Source organism: Rhinichthys klamathensis, unplaced genomic scaffold (genome assembly GCF_029890125.1).
Source record: "Rhinichthys klamathensis goyatoka isolate OS25496 unplaced genomic scaffold, OSU_Roscu_1.1 h1tg000196l_1, whole genome shotgun sequence".
Lineage (NCBI taxonomy): Eukaryota > Metazoa > Chordata > Actinopteri > Cypriniformes > Leuciscidae > Rhinichthys > Rhinichthys klamathensis.
Window position 1 is genome coordinate 3,377,883 of NW_026606722.1, and position 20,992 is coordinate 3,398,874.

The 20,992-nt window shown below is 39.0% G+C and overlaps 1 protein-coding gene across 1 annotated transcript; it reads right to left on the reverse strand.

The window, feature by feature from the left end:
- Positions 1 to 3,822: 3,822 nt before the first annotated feature.
- Positions 3,823 to 18,524, reverse strand: nid2b (nidogen 2b (osteonidogen)). The gene is made up of 19 exons (XM_056262898.1): positions 17,934 to 18,524; positions 17,402 to 17,704; positions 16,634 to 16,860; positions 14,629 to 15,032; positions 14,309 to 14,554; positions 14,010 to 14,210; positions 13,017 to 13,241; positions 12,760 to 12,906; positions 12,469 to 12,597; positions 11,000 to 11,122; positions 10,467 to 10,703; positions 9,388 to 9,612; positions 8,725 to 8,894; positions 8,493 to 8,622; positions 7,060 to 7,231; positions 4,742 to 4,899; positions 4,227 to 4,350; positions 4,017 to 4,123; positions 3,823 to 3,908 (listed from the first exon to the last, which is right to left on the reverse strand). Coding segments are annotated over exons 1-19 (3,525 nt in total). The 5' UTR covers positions 18,129 to 18,524; the 3' UTR covers positions 3,823 to 3,906.
- Between the last annotated feature and the right edge of the window lie 2,468 nt (positions 18,525 to 20,992).

A 20,992-nucleotide genomic window follows, 5' to 3' on the forward strand; every position in this document is an offset into this window, starting at 1 on the left:
TCATTGGTTCTTGCTGAAGCTCAAACGTGCTGCATAACACGAGAATGAACCTCATTGGTTCTTGCAGAAGCTTAAACGTGCTGCGTAACACGAGAATGAACCTCATTGGTTCTTGCAGAAGCTCAAACGTGCTGCGTAACACGAGAAGGAACCTCATGGGTTCTTGCAGAAGCTCAAACGTGCTGCGTAACACGAGAATGAACCTCATTGGTTCTTGCAGAAGCTCAAACGTGCTGCGTAACACGAGAATGAACCTCATTGGTTCTTGCAGAAGCTCAAACGTGCTGCGTAACACGAGAATGAACCTCATTGGTTCTTGCAGAAGCTCAAACGTGCTGCGTAACACGAGAATGAACCTCATTGGTTCTTGCAGAAGCTCAAACGTGCTGCGCAACACATGAATGAACCTCATTGGTTCTTGCAGAAGCTCAAACGTGCTGCGTAACACGAGAATGAACCTCATTGGTTCTTGCAGAAGCTCAAACGTGCTGCGTAACACGAGAATGAACCTCATTGGTTCTTGCAGAAGCTCAAACGTGCTGCGCAACACATGAATGAACCTCATTGGTTCTTGCAGAAGCTCAAACGTGCTGCGCAACACGAGAATGAACCTCATTGGTTCTTGCAGAAGCTCAAACGTGCTGCGTAACACGAGAATGAACCTCATTGGTTCTTGCAGAAGCTCAAACGTGCTGCGTAACACGAGAATGAACCTCATTGGTTCTTCCAGAAGCTCAAACGTGCTGCGTAACACGAGAATGAACCTCATTGGTTCTTGCAGAAGCTTAAACGTCCTGCGTAACACGAGAATGAACCTCATTGGTTCTTGCAGAAGCTCAAACGTGCTGCGTAACACGAGAATGAACCTCATTGGTTCTTGCAGAAGCTCAAACGTGCTGCGTAACACGAGAATGAACCTCATTGGTTCTTGCTGAAGCTCAAACGTGCTGCGTAACACGAGAATGAACCTCATTGGTTCTTGCAGAAGCTCAAACGTGCTGCGTAACACGAGAATGAACCTCATTGGTTCTTGCTGAAGCTCAAACGTGCTGCGTAACACGAGAATGAACCTCATTGGTTCTTGCAGAAGCTCAAACGTGCTGCGCAACACATGAATGAACCTCATTGGTTCTTGCAGAAGCTCAAACGTGCTGCGTAACACGAGAATGAACCTCATTGGTTCTTGCAGAAGCTCAAACGTGCTGCGTAACACATGAATGAACCTCATTGGTTCTTGCAGAAGCTCAAACGTGCTGCGTAACACGAGAATGAACCTCATTGGTTCTTGCAGAAGCTCAAACGTGCTGCGTAACACATGAATGAACCTCATTGGTTCTTGCAGAAGCTCAAACGTGCTGCGTAACACGAGAATGAACCTCATTGGTTCTTGCAGAAGCTCAAACGTGCTGCGCAACACATGAATGAACCTCATTGGTTCTTGCTGAAGCTCAAACGTGCTGCGTAACACATGAATGAACCTCATTGGTTCTTGCAGAAGCTCAAACGTGCTGCGTAACACGAGAATGAACCTCATTGGTTCTTGCAGAACCTCAAACGTGCTGCGTAACACATGAATGAACCTCATTGGTTCTTGCAGAAGCTCAAACGTGCTGCATAACACGAGAATGAACCTCATTGGTTCTTGCAGAAGCTCAAACGTGCTGCGTAACACAAGAATGAACCTCATTGGTTCTTGCAGAAGCTCAAACGTGCTGCGTAACACGAGAATGAACCTCATTGGTTCTTGCTGAAGCTCAAACGTGCTGCGTAACACGAGAATGAACCTCATTGGTTCTTGCTGAAGCTCAAACGTGCTGCGTAACACGAGAATGAACCTCATTGGTTCTTGCTGAAGCTCAAACGTGCTGCGTAACATAAGAATGAACCTCATTGGTTCTTGCAGAAGCTCAAACGTGCTGCGTAACATAAGAATGAACCTCATTGGTTCTTGCAGAAGCTCAAACGTGCTGCGTAACACGAGAATTAACCTCATTGGTTCTTGCTGAAGGTCAAATGTGCTGCGTAACACGAGAATGAACCTCATTGGTTCTTGCAGAAGCTCAAACGTGCTGCGTAACATAAGAATGAACCTCATTGGTTCTTGCAGAAGCTCAAACGTGCTGCGTAACATAAGAATGAACCTCATTGGTTCTTGCAGAAGCTCAAACGTGCTGCGTAACATGAGAATAAACCTCATTGGTTCTCGCATGTCAAGTGAACATGCTTGAGCATCGATGAATGTTTATGTGAATAAAAGCCTAAATTAAATCTGTTCAACATGTAAAGTGATCAAGTGTCTTCAGAAAATTTGGACTAAACCGCTCAATTCATTTGGATTAGTTTAAGGATCTCTTTATGAATTTTTTGAAGCGTCAAATTGGTAGTTGCTTGGACTGTCAATGGAGGGACAGAAATCTCTCAGATTTCGTTGAAATATCTTCTCTTGTGTTCTGAAGATGAACGAAAGTCTTACGGGTTTGCAACGACATGAGGCTGAGTACATGATGACAGAATTTTCATTTTTGGATGAAATAACCCTATAAAAAGCCAAATAGTTCCTACGCCCCACTGTACAATAAACATTTAATCCAGAAGGAGTTAAGAGAATACCGTGTTAAATGCGAGAAATATGCACTCACTGCACCCAATGGGCTCAAACTGCTCCCTTGGGTGCCTGATGGCTTCTACGACCAGGCCAAAGTTCACACCCCACCTCTGGGTATATGGCTACTCTGTTGAGTAAACTGTATTGAACCCTCTGACCTGCTGTGGGGTCTGAGGCTGAAGGATAGAAGCCAGTGTTGGCTGCCCTCCACAGGCTGGGAGGTCTGGCCTCTGCATTGGTGAAGTCTTGCCGTCTGTTGGCGGTTCTTGTGCCTTGTGGGTAACCCATCCTGTTTGTTTAGCAATACCAAACCGTGGGTTTACAGAAAACCCATGGCAATGCTCAAATATTATTGCACACCTTCCCACGGACGAGAGAATAAAGTTAAACTAGGCTAGATTCTAACCAAGCAGAACAACATAGGATTGGAATCATGCGAAGACAAGGGCGAGGAGTTGTGAGAGCAATCTTGCGGAAGAGATTCTCTCTGTTCACGGAACCCTTGTATTTTTGGCCTTACTGAGTGTCAGACTAAAATGAACCATTTTGTGTCAACTTTATTTTAGACAGTGGGAATTTTCCATTGTGGTCGAGGTCCAAATTGCACTTATCCTGTGCGTTATGCATGACGGGCATCACATGATGAAAGTAATGCATTGATATGAAAGACCTATTTATGAAAATTATAAAACTTAATTATAATTTTACTTTGTTGAAAATATTTTTAATTGAAAAGATTGTTTATCTGATAAAAACATGCTAAAATCTTTCTGTTTTGACATCTTCATCTAGTTTAATTTATATACACACTTACACAGGACCATTTCAAACCATTCAGGCTTTAGAAATGAACTATTATTTCAATTAGTTAGTTAGCGGCGCAACCTATTGGTGAAAATATTGAACTTCAACTTCAGGCAGTATTTTAGGTTGTTTAGGGTGGCATCGGGATTATTATCAGTAACTAAAACTAATCTATTAAATTGAACGAAAATTAGAGCGAAAATAAGCATTGAAATTACTCACTAGAAATAAATAAAAACTGAAATAAAAAAACAATTATAATAAATAGTAATATTTAAAAATAAAATAAAAACTACAAAAACATGACAATAGCACATGGTCAAATTACTATGAAACTAAAATAAAATAAATAAATAAAAAAACTAATTCAAAATATTACTAAAAACTGTATAGATAAAATAACACTCAGTCAATTTTGTTAAGTTTCGTTGTCATTTATTTATTTTCTGACATTTCTGTTAACCAAAAATCAATATAGTCTACATAAGTCTGCAGGTCTCTATAAAAAAAAAAAAAAAAAAAAAAACACAAACAGAGTGATCAGGAATTCTGTACTGCTTTCATAATTTATTTATTTTTTTAAAAAAGATGTTATTTGGATACTTACATAGACACTGTGATGGAATAACTGTCATCCCATACAAGTGTGACTGCTGAATAGGGACGTAAGCTGTGTTTTTCCCAGTGATTTGATCTATCACCAGTATCCCATCTCTGTAAGGACATTCTCATCATGAATAAGGAAACACTGAGCCAGGGAGATCATGTTAATTCAAATCCATAGAGCTGCAAGGATAAGCATGTGTCAGAGACTCACCTCTCCCAGTCAGTGTAGTAAAAGTGTCTGTTATAGATGGCCAGGCTGAACGGATAGTCCAAAGTATCCTGGAACACACGTCTCTGAGTCCCATCTGGAGATATGCATTCCAGTTTCTTTGAGCCTGGGGATGAAGTTGACTTTTATCTTAATATTGTACTGCATATGATTGTAACAGACATGTTCAGTGTTGGATTTGTTTTCACTGTTCTGGATGCCTGAGTTCTTGACATTGTTTGTTTGTTACTATGGTTTCTAATTAGTTACACACCTGTTCTTTGTTTTGTTGATCATCATTTACTGTGTATATACACCCATAGTTTTCTCAGTTCTGGGTTCGTCGTCGTCAATGTTAAATGTGTAGTTGCTTTATTCATTCTCCATGTTCATTAAAGTGTCTAGTTTCATGTTCTTCCTGCGCTTTGCTGTTGTTTGGGTTTAACTACACAGTACTTGTGACAATGCCTTATATGTAGCTGATAAAGTCAGATATTATATATTAAGAAGACTCGTACCTGCATCTGCCCAGCACAAGTGATTTGTGGTGAAGTCCAGTGTCAAGGCATTGGGCAACATGAGACCCACTTTCACCAGGACTTTCCTCTTATGTCCCTCCAATGATGAGCTCTCTATTTTGGGAGCATCACGGTTCCAGTCGGTCCAATATAAGGTTCTGAAGAACACATACAGTAGATTAACACTTTCAAACAAAACAGGTAAGTGAATATATTGATGTTTATTGCAGTAATACATAATGAAGATGTCAACGTATATGCTCATTTGTATACAAAATATATCTACACTACCATTCAAATAATATTTCATTTGAAAGAAATTCAGCGAGGATGCATTAAATTGACCAAAAGTAACAGTAAATAATTTGTTTATGTTACAAAAGATTGATGTCAAATAAATGCTGTTCCTTTGAACTTTATATTCATCCTAGTATCCTGAAAACAAATGTATTACTGTTTTCACATAAATATTATGCAGCATAACCATATTCAACATTGATGATAATAAGACATGTTTCTTGAGCATCATTTAACCATATTATAATGATTTCTGATGCTGAGCACAAGAGACTTATTAAACTCCTATTGACCCACAACTTTTGAATATATATATCTAGTTCAGCCATAAAACTCTAGAGGGCGCAGGCTGATAGGTCCATCCCATTTAGTCAGGGAACAGACTCACAGATAGATAGTGAATACACAATCAAGAAGTTTATTTACAAGCTTTAGTGCACAAGGTGAGTATTTCAGAAAATATCAACTGATGAGAAGACGAGGAACAGTCCAAGGCCAGGTGAGCTGCACCACACGCACACAAACACACACTCGCTCCAGAATGTTGCTGTCTTCAAAGATTTAAGTACATCTATCCTTCACTTACAGGTTTATGAAACAAACACAAGGAAACCTGGAGACTGGAGAACGATTTCAAGGAGGTGAAGATGTGGAGACAATCACAGAGGTAAGTTTCATAGTCCAGTATAGTCCAAGTCGTAGACCAGACAATCATGAAGAGTGTAGTGCAGGCTTTAAAGAAATCCAAATTTAAGTTTTTTAGCTTTTAGTATGAATATGTTAGCCTTGAGGTTATGAATAAGCTGCTGTGTTCCTAAGCAATGACAAAATTCGCATATAGGAGATATAAGCATTCAAAACGTACAGTCCCTTACTTCCGCTAAAATGGATCAAGGGTTTTTAAGACATCACCGTGGACTTCAGCTTCTCATCACATCTTCTGTCCAATCAAATGCTCTCTAGAATCTAAAGCGTCCCGCCCCCTATGCTATAAATACCACCTGGCCAAAGCGATCGTTGACACGTCACGGAGCAATATGGGTTGGAGGTGTGTGTTCGGTTGCTCAAACGCTCAAGTTTTATTCCGTTTTCCAACTGTACGTTGGTTAAGAATGAAATGGCTTGAATATATCCACACCTCTACCATTGAATCCAATGTATCGTCAGCGCTCGTATTCGCTTCCATGGTGCTGTCAAGTATGACTTGCAGTCTATGAGGTAAACTAAATGCTATTGGCTGTTTGAAAAGTGGGAGGAGCCATTCAATATGTCTCATCTTAGCTTCCTGTTTCAGTGGAAATTATGTCAACGCATCATACATAGCTGTGCCTTCCAAGGCACTTCAGTGGGCCTTTAATGGTGTGGAGCTGATGAGGCAGCCCGTTCTCATCCCAAGGCGTCATCTAACTGACGCTAAAGGGTGCCATGTGCGTCGGATTTAGACGCATGGTCAAAAGCGTCAGTTAGATGACGCCCGAGGATGAGCGTCTCATATTGACGCTTAAAGGGTACCATGTGCGTCGGCATGTTGACGCATGGTCAAAAGTGTCAGTTAGATGACGCCTTGGGATGAGAATGTGTTGGATGAGGGTGATTGATTGCAGGTGACAGGTGGGAGCCAGGAAGGATTATGGGAAATGAAGTTCTGAGGTGACAGATGATTGTGACAGTACTCCCCACCCAAGCAGAAGGAGTGACCTCACGCCAAACAGAATCACACAAGGAGGGAGGGTGTGCGCCATGGTGTCGGACGAGATGACCGGTAGGGGGCAGGTGAGCAGGACGGTGCCGGCAGGATGGGGCTGGAGGTGCAAGAATCCAAGAAGGAGCGGTCTCTATGGCCATGACAAGGGAACTATGGACGTCAGAGCTCAAATCACTGGGGTTAGGAACGGCCTTCGCGCGCCCAGCAGATTGAATTAAGGACCTATCAGCCTGCGCCATCTAAAGTTTCATGACAGAACTTTGTATATAAAAATGCATAGAAGGCAAATTAAGGATTTTGATCTCATCTCACTGACCCACTCTTAGCGTCCACTATGATGGCTCTGGGATTGACCAAATCAGAATCAATCAGCACTTTTCTGTTCCTGCCATCCAGACCAGATGTCTCAATCCTGTCTTTCCCACTGTCCACCCAGAAAAGCTTCCTGTGCACAGTGTCCACTGCAATTCCCTCTGGCTGGACCAAGCCTGGAATTTCACAACGTATGATTATGGGGAGTCTGAGGCTGAGACTAATTTTACAAGTTATTCATAAAGTAAATGAATGAAATTAAATTGGTCTAATTTTTGAATCTGAAAAGTAAGACTGATTACCCCTTGCTTATACTAGTTGGTCAGACTAATTTTTAAGACTCAGGGCCCTATCTTGCACACGGCGCAAATGACTTTGTACACTGACGCATGATCATTCCTATTTTGCACCCGCGAAAAGCGGACTTTTCCCTCCACAGACACATCGGTTAACTAAGAAATACACTTGCGCTCCCCGGGGCGGTTCAGCGCAAAGAGGAGGCGTGTTCCGGCGCAAACTTTCCCTCATGCTATTTTGCTGTTCTATTAAACAATTGCGCCAATGACCAGAAAAAAACTAGTCTAAAGTCAGTGGCGCGTTGTTCATTATGCTATTTTAAGCGCGCATGCTTGTCCATAATCAATGTAGCGTGTGCACAACGCGCACTTTGATTCTCTCATCTAAGCAGCCGTTTTCATTTTTGCAAATCATACATTATTACGATAGATAGATAGATAGATAGATAGATAGATAGATAGATAGATAGATAGATAGATAGATAGATAGATAGATAGATAGATAGATAGATAGATAGATAGACAATTTATTATAAAAGCATACATGTAGCTTACACATTTACCCAAATTATCATACGCCTGTTTAACAGAAGTTAATTTGGGTGGGTTTCTCCATCCCCAATGTCACCTTTTCTGTGTTTTACGGCCCTGACGAGAACGTTGCTCTCCTCGGCTGTGAACCGCTCCTGTGGCGCGCCTGGCAAATCCGCCGTTATAATAGGAATCCGCTTTAGAACAAGCGCGCCTGCTCTTAAAGGGAATGTGAGATGACGCTCTGATTGGTTTATTTCACGTTACGCCCAAACCACACCTATGAATAATGAAGCTACTTCAGACCAACCCCTTTTAGATTTGCGCCAGGCGCAAGAGGCATTTATCCCGCCGGGAAAATAGCAACAGCGCCGGGATCCGCCCACAAAGTTACTTGCGCTTTGCGCTTTGACACTTGCGTTTCAGATCGTTAAAATAGGGCCCTCAGTCTTAACATAGTGGCTATAGTCTAGATAGATAGATAGATAGATAGATAGATAGATAGATAGATAGATAGATAGATAGATAGATAGATAGATAGATAGATAGATAGATAGATAGATAGATAGATAGATAGATAGATAGATAGATAGATAGATAGATAAATCACCTTGGCTGATAATAATCTCTGGCTGAGACCCAAATACTAAGACCACTCTGTTAATGGTGTGTCGTCCAAAATCTGTCCAATATAACATGTTCTCCTGGCAGTCATAGTCCATTCCAATCACAACGGAGTCCTGCAATGATATTCAAGTATTATTTTTCACGATTAATTAGAACAAGATAGCAATAGGTTTTGAATTTGGATATAATCACGTATTGTGGTTACGAGGGTCTACCTTTAAGGCCAGTAAAACAGTGGATTTTTCTTGAACTGGGTCTGTTTCATCAAGAGGAATGACTACAATCTGTGAGGCTTGTGCATAAAGGATAGCAGGCCCTGAAGGGGAGGAGCTTATGACAGGATACGTCAATGCATTATTCAATGGGGGGGCATCACCTGAGAGACCTGACAGGTAAAAAGCAGAGACATTATAATATGACAATCTAGGGCTACACGTTTTGTGGGGTTTTTTTGTGGGGTTTTTTTTCTTGATATAATCATGTGCAGCAATCTATAGTTTATAAGGCCTTGTCTGCACTAATACATTTTCGTTTGAAAACGCATCTTTTTCTCTCCGTTTTGGTTTTCCCGTCCACACTGAGACGGTGTTTTTATTAATGAAAACGAAGCTTTTTGAAAATGCTCTCCAAAGTGGATAAATTTAAAAACGCAGTTTTCGCGTTGTAGTGTGGACTGTCAAAATGGAGGTATTTAAAACCGATCACGTAAGTTTAGTCATCTGACGCATATTGTACCAATAGATATTCATGTTTATACCGCTGTTATGTGCTGTTCACTTTCACTCTGTTGCTAAAATACTTTACTTCATTTGGGGGGCCCCTGCGATTTGGTTTCGGTATTGTCAGCGTAATCAGTCCAAAATAACTTCATTACTCACAGGGGGGCTTTACATCATTGTAGGACCGGGTCCCAATAATTTCCACGCCTTGGTGGTCCACACACCAGCAGAAACTGCTGTTGCCGTAACATTGCACAGGCAGGAAATTCCCGTGAGCGTCACACAGGGGCATGTAGTCCTGAGGGGACGGCTGACCCCTATAGTGACTCATGAGTGAAAGCTTCCAGCGCTCGCACACAGTCTCCACACGGGGAACCAGGGCAGCTGAGTAAGACACACAGTACACAGTATCAATTTTCCTGAGTAATGTTTCTTTTGGAAAACACCGTGAAGACATTTTCCTGAAATCCTTTCAAATCTGTGAACATTGACCGAATCCACATATCTTGCCTCAATAGATGACTATGTGAGCGTTAATTACAGTTAGGCCGTCCCATGAAGGATAATTATGTCATATATACTTGGAACTGCATTCCACTCCCACAACACACATGCAATTCAACAGTGAGGAGCAGGAAGTGTGTCCTTGTGTTTTAAGTGCCTCGGATTTGGCAACATATTGCAACTTTGAATGTCAATGAACTGAGATATTAGAGCAGAATAAATATCTAAATTAAAACAAAATGCTAGACTCTGTTGAGATTCACTATATGTATGTGTAAAATAATAATTAAAAAAATCTCAAGTTTCTCAGGGGAGCGCAAAAAGCATTCAAATATGTTTTTCATCGTTGAAATACCATCGTTTCATTGTCCCTTTAGGGGCTCCGTATCCAATAGATTTGATTCTTTAAAGAATAGAAAGTGCATTAGAACAGCATTTATTTGAAATAGAAACCTTTTTATATACATTAATACTTTTATTCTTGAAATGATGCATTGAATTGATCAAAAGAAATATACAGCCTAATTTTACAAAATATTTCTATTTCAAATCAGTTTTTCCCAAATTGTAATTAACATTTCACAATATTGCAGTTTTTACTGTATAATAATATGAATGCAGATTTGGTGAACATAAACCTTTTTCAAAAAGTTTTCCAAAACTTTTAAATATATATCCTAAAATATCCACCTGATCCTGACATACCGTGAGGGGATGAAACTACAAATCCATACCTGGCTGATCACAGTTGGCATGTACTGTGCCAGGCATTGTCCTGGTGCCCACTCTCTCCTGACCTCTACTGTCCACACACCAGCAGTGTCCAGTGGTGCCCAGGCACTGCAGGGTTTTGTACTGCCCTTTCTCATCACACTGAGGAACGAAGGCTTCCAGGCCACGGTACATGCGTAGACTCTCTTGCAGACTGTCTCTGTGTTGCTGGCACACAGTTAATGAGGGTTTGGGCTTCTCTAGTGTAGAAATAAACATAAGACCAAAGAACATTTATGGGAATTCAGTACATGCAATGATGTGATTAATCTAAGTCCTGGAACAAAAGATGTTGTTCCAGGAACATGTTGTTTTCAACCACATCATGAATGATTAAACGACGCATTTGTTTTCGATTGGTTTGTAATGCGACAATGTAGGCTACATAATATTTGACTTTGCTGGACGACTTCTGTGTTATAAGCAAAGAGAACAGTCTGTTACTAAGCTGACAGGGGTGGACGCATTGTGTGTTCTTGATAAATGTGCGGTTTACGTGGTGGCTGGCAGAGGAAGCCGTCGCCCTTGTATTCAGGCCAACACTGGCAGTGGAACGAGCCCTGGGTGTTGGAGCAGGAAGCGAACGGATGACAGAGCTGCAGGAAACACTCGTCGATATCTGCAAAAGAAGAGAGTGATGGGCCTCCTCTGAAATGAGATGGTTGGATGTGCACCACATGTGCGGCTATATAAATTACACTTGTAATTCAAAAGAGTCAATGGTCCTCAATAATGAAAGAGGGTTGAGTGATCATGACGTAAATTACAGAAATTCAATTCAATGGAACAAATTTATGTAAGAATTGTTTTATGAATGATCATGATTCACGAATCACTTTAAATCATTCATAAAACAATTCTTACTCTTGCAGGCTGCGGTTTCACTTTATTTTGATGGTCCCTTTAACACATTCTGTTGACTAGAAGTAACGTTGCACCTACATCTCTACTGTCTCTCATTAAAGTGTTAGTAGAGCATTAGTAGACTGGTAGGGTTAGAATAAGTTGACATGTAGTTGCAAAGTTCCTTATAGTCAGTAGAATGTTTGTTTGGAGAATCACAATAAAGAGTTAACATATATTAAGCAAACAGTCTACTAATACTCTATTGAGAGTAAGTTGACATGTAGTTGCAAAGTTCCTTATAGTCAACAGAATGTCCATCAAAATAAAGTGTTACCCAGGCTGCCAGTCTTTATATAAGTGTCAGGAATCATTACACCAGTAGGTGGCGACTCTTCCTGTGAGTGAGTCATTGAATCATTTACTCAAACGATTTGTTCAAAAATGCAGATTCATTCAAAAATACAAACAACACTGCTGTGTTTTGCTTGGAGATGCCCATGGTTGATTCTGCTTTGGCTTAGTTGGGATCAATTTTCATTGTCGTTCCAAAAATATTGTGTCTAAAACATGGGATGCTCAGTATAAACTTTAACAGTGAACTATACGAGTACCTCCTTTGGGATACTCATTTCAACATTCTACAATTTGGGACACACTAATTCTAATTTCGAATACTATTTAGGAACAGCGCCCTTTCTTGCGTGATATTTCTTTTCCGTCATTTATGACACAACACTTCCCTGGAAATCCATGTTTTTACTGTTATGCGATAGGGGTTGCATAAGAGTACAGGATCTCCGGATCAAAACACAGATGTTTAAGGCTATGTTTAGACAGCCAGCAAAAATCTATTTTTTTGAATATTCAGATTTTATCCAGATGGGTTTTTCAAAAGTCTGGACAAAAAATAAAATAAAAACATTTTTACCAAATCTGATTCAAACCACATTTGGAGCTGGTTTGAAGCCTATGATTGCAATCAGATTTTTACAGATGCGTCTCTGCCTGGATGATCTGGCCGCTCAAATCAGATTTCAAATTGTCTTTTGGTTCACTCTTAATGCAACACACACAACACCGAAACTCTCATAGACGCATTACAAAACGCAGAACACTTACCCACACACACATGCAAATCGAGGTCAAACTCATAGCCAGGTTCACAGTGGCAGTGATGTCCACCCGGCATGTTCACACACTCAGAGTGAGGACCACAGGAACTGAGCCCATCAGCACACTCATCTACATCTGGATCACAGATTCAAAACCCAAGAGAGCCATTCAGCACTTTAACTAAGCCAGTCATTTATTAATGGCATCAGAAGATGACATAGTCTCTAAGGGAATTGGAGATTAAGCAGTTGGCTCAATGTCAAAATATAACAAAGATGAACACTGAAAGATCTCTACCATAGCAGTTGCGTCCATCCCCCTGAAAGCCCATGGCACACTGACAGTGGAACTGAATGCCGTCCCCTGGCAGACAGAGGGCCATGGGGTCACAATGGTGCTTCCCAGTTGAACAGGGGTTCAACTCCACAAGCCCAGGGAGCTCACCTGATAACATAAAGAAATCTTCAAAGTCCTCAACAAGATCCAAAATTACGTGAAATATAACTAAGAATGACCCTCGTTGTAGAATGGTTTGGTTAATAGTATGTTCTAACCTCCTACAGGTCCCACTTGGTTGATTATGGCATATCTAAGGGTGGTTCCTTCTGTGAACGTGACCATCAGATGCTCCACATTCACCTGCTGAAAGTCCGGTATGGTCCATGGGCCATGCTCACAGTTACGGAAACTTACATTCTGGTGTAGCCGGTAAGAGAACGTCTCGGATCCACCGTTTTCTGACACCACCATGTACTCTTGCAGTGATGATGATGTCACAACTGAGCCAAAAACAAAATACATAACCCATAATGCTCAAAGAACACATATTAAAGCACTAACTTTAGACTTGAGTGGCTTATGGCTTTTTTAAAACATGTGACAGCTCTATGATAAAAGACATCAAGACAATGGTGGCATATTAAGTGACAATTATGAGATAAAATGACAAAATTACGAGATAAAAATTCATTATGACAAAAGTCGAACTTAGACTCCCCATAAGTCATAATTGACTCTTCTGAATTTACATTATTTGTAATTTTTTTTTTTTTTTTTACTTTTTTTCTTAACTTTTGTTGCAATATATCTATTGACATCTCATAATTTCACCTTAATGTCATGATTATGACTTTTTATATCATAATTTTGACTTTATATATCATAGTGTCTATATCATAATTTCACATTTCAGTTTTCTGTTTGTGTAATAATTATGACTTTATATAGGCCTATTATAACTTCCCTGATGTGTCAGAAATGGGCTTCAATGGTCCCTATTTCTGTCTTGAGTTCCAGACTGTCAGTCTGTGCGTTAGTGTTGGGGAGTTATTGGTTTTTAAGTGAACTTACAGGTTTGGAATTTTTTTTTTTTTTTTTTGGTGGAGCACAAATAGACAAAGTGATCGACAATATGGTGTCTAAAACGTATGTTAGTATAAACTTCTTGTTTATTGAACTGTTTGTTTAAAAGCAATATCACACTCAAAATCATGTGGAATTACTGAACCCTAGTCATCATACCCTCCTAGATTGCTTATAAGAATTACCTGATTGGTTGTATTGGTAGGTCTCTTTATATGGCAGAATTTGAACTTTAGCACCACTGGGAATGGTAGGTAAATCTCCATTGATCCTTATGTTAAACGTCAAGTGGTTGAATGAATCCATTCCTTTAGCCTCTTGAACAATGGTAACACGCTGGCCTTGTGGGCTGAAAACCAGTTCTGCCCAATGAAAAAACTCAGCACCTGAAGAAAATATGTCTTTCTTCATGAGAGTGACATGATAACTGTAAAAATATAATGTAATGAAGCTTCAGATTAGGAAAAAAAACTATCAATAATACCAGTTATGCTGAAGCCATTTGGATGGTTTTGGAGCTCAAGAGCAAACAGCCAGCCAAATATGGAGACCAGCGGGCTCACAACCATCAGAGCCCAACCTGCCTGAGCTGGGACAGGACTGATGGAGATGTACACGCGTCCTTCTCCCACTACAGCAAAGCCATGGATGTCCACATTGTTTAGCTGAGCTTTAATGTCTCCAACAGAAACACTTCCACTCAGCTTTCCACTTAAAGGCTGAGAAATACCTGTAAAAACAGTCTTATCTTCCACACTTGTATAGAATTATATGAAAAGAACATACTAAACTACAAAAGCTCACCCATGGGTAAACATTGTCTGCCACTCCCATAGTAACCAGAACGGCAATGACAGCATGGACCAGTTGCATAGTCTGTGCAGTAACCATCCTGGGAGCAGAATTTCAAGTGCACGCCACACATTTTGGTTCCATTATTTGAACTAGCATGTAGTAGTTCTTGGTTTGGTTTTAATGGCTGTTGAACAAGTGAACCTGGGGTGTCCATTTGGGCCTCAGAAGTAGATTTATCTGCAGCTGTGTTTGATTCGTCTGTAATGTAGAAATCTTCCTCTGTGGTGTTGCGCAAGCTACCAAAACCCATAGAATCAGACTTGGAGACTGAAGCAGGAACTACCTTCTGGAACGGGAAGCGGCTGGTTCCGATGTGGAAAATCCACAGTCCATTTAACCCGGTGTTCCCTGCCCTGAGAGTTGCATATAATTTACCATAAGGTTCAGTTACTGTAGTTAACACTGTTGTTAGCATGAGTTAACAATGAACAGTTCTTTTACAGCATTTATGGTAACACCAGCTGGCAGTAGCAGTTCTGGCTTATGCGTCGTAATTACCGTAGTCTCAAGATGACAACACATGACGTTATATTCGGAGCTGTTCACGTCCTCGGACTGGGACCATGTGTTTTTTATTTATCAACACCTAAATTAATCTGCAGCAGTCATAGGAGCTCTCAGAAAACTCCTACCTTACAAGCTGTAATTACGAGCTCTATGAGGACATGAACGCTTTTGTTGAAATCATGTAATTGCGGTAATTACGACATGGCGTGAACACAAAAATCAAACACAAAAATGACATGGCTACAAATAAGAGTTTTTGATAATAAGCAGACTGTTTTGTACAGCTAAATTACCATGGAAGTTGGGTGTACCGTTAAAAAGACATAATCTTAAAAATAAGATGGGTCCCCGCGAGTGCACAGGAAAGTTGGAGCGTGCACACACAATTATCTGAGGGAGAGCAGAGCCAATTCATAAGAAAACACTATACATTTGAGAGCGTGCAACCAGTTTTTTTGCGAAAACGAACTCAGTGGAACAAAATTCGCCTTTAAGCTAAGAGATTCTCATTTATGTTTGGTGCGTTCCCACTGGCGCTGAGCGAGCAGAGCAGAGCGAGTGTTTTTAATTCTTGCCTATAGAAGTTAAGCTTCACGCTCGTGCGGTGCATTGTGGGATTGACAGTGGATTTGAGAAAGCGTTGAGAGCAGCCAAGAGCATCAAAAGGTTGGGCAGTTCTCGACTTTATGCAAATATCAAGTGGCAAATGCGGTTGGCAGCCAATCGTTTTGAGCTTCAGGAAGTGACGTCTGTCTTGAGCATTTAAAAAAGTCCTGGTTGTGCCAGAGTTTATGACGGATTTAGTACTGTTTACACAGTGGACGCTTTGCAGTTGTTTCAGGGAGTTCAGAAACCGTGCGCACTGATATAGAGAACAACTCCTTTTGGAGTGACTTTGTAACTTTGCAGACCTTTTTCATTTTAAAAATGTATTAGTAAATGTTGAAATGAACATTAATTAAGATAAATAATTCTGTAGATGTATTTTTCATTGTTAGTTCATGTTAACTGCTTTGAAAGAGTTAACATGTTAAATTTTTTTAAAATAAAGCATTTAATAACTACTATTATTTTTACATTTAGTGTAGTAAATAACATAGTGTCCATAATGAAGAAAAGTATACATATTTAGTTTAGAATGGCTGTGAAAAAAATTGGTTATTTAAAAATATCATACAGTTTTGGGTCAATTGCACATGGCATTTCACAACCTGAAGTAACCATAATTGTCATGTTTAAATAATTTTACTTCAGAAATTATGTAATTGATTCATAAATTGTGGATGTTTTATCATGTTTTTTTTTGTTTTAGTGTATTATCAGTTCAAATGAATTAACAATAAGCAAAAATGAATAAACCTATAATTCAGCATTAAATAAGTAATGTCAATGAATTACAGAGATTCTAGAAATGGATAAAAGAATAAAAAAGGATTCATGCACTCACTTATGGAGGTTATTGGTTGTCTCATCAGAGCCAATCAGACTGTAGAACAGCTCTTCTGTGGTAGACGTATCACCTCTACAAAAACCAACCTGAAGTTTAGCATGTCCTTTTGACATGTTAGTGTAATTGTTACTGATATTTAGCATCTGCTGCTCATCCTCGGGATACAGGAACAAGGCATATGTATCTGATTTATTACCAGCCAACACAACCTGGAAACTGGTTACCTGCATGCAGGTCAGAACAACATAGTTAATATTGATGATAATAGCATTACAAAATCAAAATATTACTTTCTTTGAAACATTAGGTTAAAAGGCGGTAACACTTTATTTTACCGTTTCCTTGTTACACATTACATGTAGTTACTGTAGTAATAACTATTAATACTTACATTCAACTAACCCTAAACTAAACCCCAGATACTAACCCTATAGTAAGTACATGTAGTTAATTATTATTACACAGTACGTAAATGCATAAATACACCGTAACAGGGACACATTCAAATAAAGGGTCACACTTTATTTTAAGGTGTCATTGTTACAGTGCAATTATATGTTTAAGTACTGAGTTATAATAATTAACTACATGTACTTACTATAGGGTTAGGGTAGGATTAGGTTTTGGTTGAGGGTTAATTGCATGTAATTATGCATAATTTACTGTTATTGCTACGGTAAGTACATGTAACATATGCAAGGACAATGTGTTACCAAATAAAGTGTAACCAAAAAGGCATGATGAAGGAATACAAAAGCATGTTACACAATGTAAAAATGGTGACTGGAGTAGCCTGTCCTCTTCACATGCAACGTTGTCCCATGTGGCGATGACCGTGTGGCTGGACTTAAATGTTGAACCAGTGAAACCACGCTGCACCATTTCGGAAGCCCGGTTTAATACATCCAATGATTCCTCCACACGGTAAAACACAGATCCTTTCCCATGTCCCGAACTAATGTCTGTCAGGAAAGGTGCAATGGCCGAGAAGCTCAGAGGAAACATGGTTGTTAAATACTGACTCTCTTCAGGAGGAAGCTGAAGGGACAAGAAGCCATTTGTGGCAACCTGACGAATGGAGAAGATCCATGTGTGACAACTCGGGACTTTTGCATTTTAATATTTTTGCTCATGATTTTGTATGACAACAATAGCAATTCAATTAAATCTTAAACTTCAGATTCCAAATGCTCAATAGATATGGTTGCATATGCAAAATGCATGCTAAAATAATGGGGAAATAAAAGCTTTATTTGTTTTCAATGTAAAGACAATGAAAACAAATAGTGTAGCTTACATAAAGACCGTTGAACTGCACGTTGTAGAACTGCAACGGCTTTTTTAGCTTCAGGGCTTCAGACAGAACATCATCACCTTCTTGAAGAACTGAATCGCCTTTAGATAATCCGAAAGGGAAAAGTGCGTCTTTTTGAATCGCATTCATGAAATAAACATTTGTAAAAAGTAAAGCAAATGCCCAGCAGTTCTTCATTTCGAGACGAAGCAGCTTCGATCTGGAGCACTTAAATATAATTGTCCCAGAAGAAGTTCATGAGATGTGACCATGTGGTGATTTAAAATGAAAGGATGCCTCAACCACAAAACACATAGTTACCAAAATGTCTATGGGAGGGTTTTAGTAGGCGAGTGCAAAGCATCATCCAATGCTCATATGTGGTTGAATAGCAGAATGGATAAAAGAATAAAGAGGTTTATTGCACTGTTATGGAGAATAGAAAATGATTTTTGCAAACAAACACCTGCTGTAAGAAATGTGTATTTTAAATATTGCTGTTTTCGTAATTACTTTCATTTACAGAAATGAGGATAATTTTCTAAAACGTTATCTAATTCTCGGAACTGTTGGAATTCCCTAACTATTTTATTGGCTTAAAATAAACAAAACAATGGAAGACAATGGGAACTGAAACTGTTTGGTTACCGACATTCTTCAAAATATCTTCTTCAACAGAGGAAATAAATAGGTTTGGAACGACATGAGGGTGAGTAAATGATGACTATATATATATATATATTTTTTTTGGTGAACTACCCTTTGAATGTGCAAAGCTTTAAAACAATTACAGTTTCATTTAAATAAGAAAGTATTGACACAGTCCCAGAAGTTCACTGTACAATGTCCTTTATTTACATAAATGAATAAATATAAATTATACAGTCACTGAAAGACAACATTGTTCTGCAGTTGCATCGGTTACTGCTCTTGAACTCTCAGAAAACTCAAAACTGTATGTAGAGCCCATGTAGTTGTTCTACCAATGTTCTGGATTCTTTGCTGGAGGAATCTGCATGTCTTGACAGTGGTATTTAAGGCGCAAACAACATGTCGTTGTCAAGGCTCTTGGCGGTCTGAGTGGGTGAGATGGTTGAGTTTGTCTATTGAAATGACATGGACTTGGCAATGGGTGGAACTTGCCTAGAATGAACAGCTGCTTTGTTTTCAATCATTTTTGCTTCATTCATCTAGACAGAAATGTCTTCCAGAAATGCTGTGAAACCTGCTTGTCAGAGGGTAGAAGTAGAGATTTAACCGAGTATCATCTGCATGAAAATATTAAAGAAAATCATTAGATTTGATAACTTTGCTTGTGATTCAATGTAAAGGGAGATTAAAAATGGTTCTAGTACTGATCCCTGTGGAACTCCAGTTGATGTGATTTCCATGACAATATACCATGAGTACTCCATGAGCACACTTGGATCCATTAATGATGTCATAATGAAAGTTACATAGTGGTTCCCATTTCTATATAAAAAAAAACAATTTGTAAAAAAAAAAAAAAAACTTATTTTAAATACAATGTTTAAAACATTTTAAGCAGGAGGGCTGTTCAATATATTATCTGTTTTGTTTTGACATACAAAATTGAAAAGTTGTCCTCACCTCCACATGTTTTAACCTTACTGCTCTGTAATGACAAATGACGTCTCTCCTAAAACTCGTGTGCATCTCAAATATTCCCCACTGGGAGGCGTCATGATGCAGTACAGATGGTAAACCAAGATTTTATACCCATTAACTCTACATAACTTCAAACATAAATAGCATGTAATTTGCAAATACATAACATGTAATGCCATTTTTAAGTGCTATAAACTGATATAAAATTACAGTTTATCTCGATTGCTAACGGCCCAATTTCCCAAACCATTCATACAGTTCTCGAAACAGACACATTAACACATTTTACCTGTTTTCATGCACGTTACAATTTTCTCAATGTTTTCTGCAAAACTCTACACAAAAATGGCCTCATTTTGCACTTTGTTTTCATTCAGAAAACACAAACACATAATATAATTACAAGTGTCACACTGTGAACTCAAATAGCACACATTCATCCATGTGTAAACATTACAGTTTTTTTTTAAACTTGCTTACACGCTAAAAATGTTACTTGAGGCCAACTCGCATATACCTAATCTTCAGACCAAGTCTGCAAAACTGCAAGCACATTATATGCTTTACACTCAGTTTGAAATTGTTAAACAAACTTTTTGCAAAACGCTAAAAACAGTTTTCTACATTAGACACATCATTCAAAATTAACAGCTCTTGTGTTTTGCTCTAGCAAGCCAATATTGTCATTATTCAGCTCATGGCAGTTCAGTGTTGATTCAGTTCAGTTCAATAGCTGTAAAGTTCATCAATTGTACAACAATTGTGCATACAAACTGTGTATATAATTTGTGCACATACATACACGTGAGTTTTATGACAAACTCCTGTATACGCTTCACTGCACACTGAACAAGCAAAAGACACAAGAGAGAAGTGTTTTACATTTTTCACATCTGTGTGTAGTTTGATGTGTATGTGGCTAATCATTTGATGTTTGTGTGTAGAGTTATTAAGCAAAAAAAGTAATTTTTGGAAGAGTTAAAATGGAATGATGTGTTTGCTTTTGCAAGAGATGTGTGGCGTGTTTCATGTTGCGTGCTTGTGGTTTTGTATGAGAACTCGAGCCATAGTTTCAGAAATGATGTGAAAGCAATTTAAAAAAAGATAAAACTGTAAGTAGCAAAACTGATGACACACCAATCAGAATCTCAGGATATTATAAATAGGGCCATGGTGCATTATGTGCTTTGGAAAATGGGAGACAAAGAGAAAGAGAGGAAAAGAAAAATGAAGAGGAAGGGTTCAAAGGACATTTGTTCCTGATGAAATACAAAGAAAGCACTATATTTGACCATTTCTTCTGCAGGAATGACCATAACCGAATTTGGTCTACAGGGATTTATACTATACACATACAGTATAATTACAGTATAACAGCAGTACTTTCACTATTCTATACAGTAAATACTACACCCTTAAACTCATAATTGTCA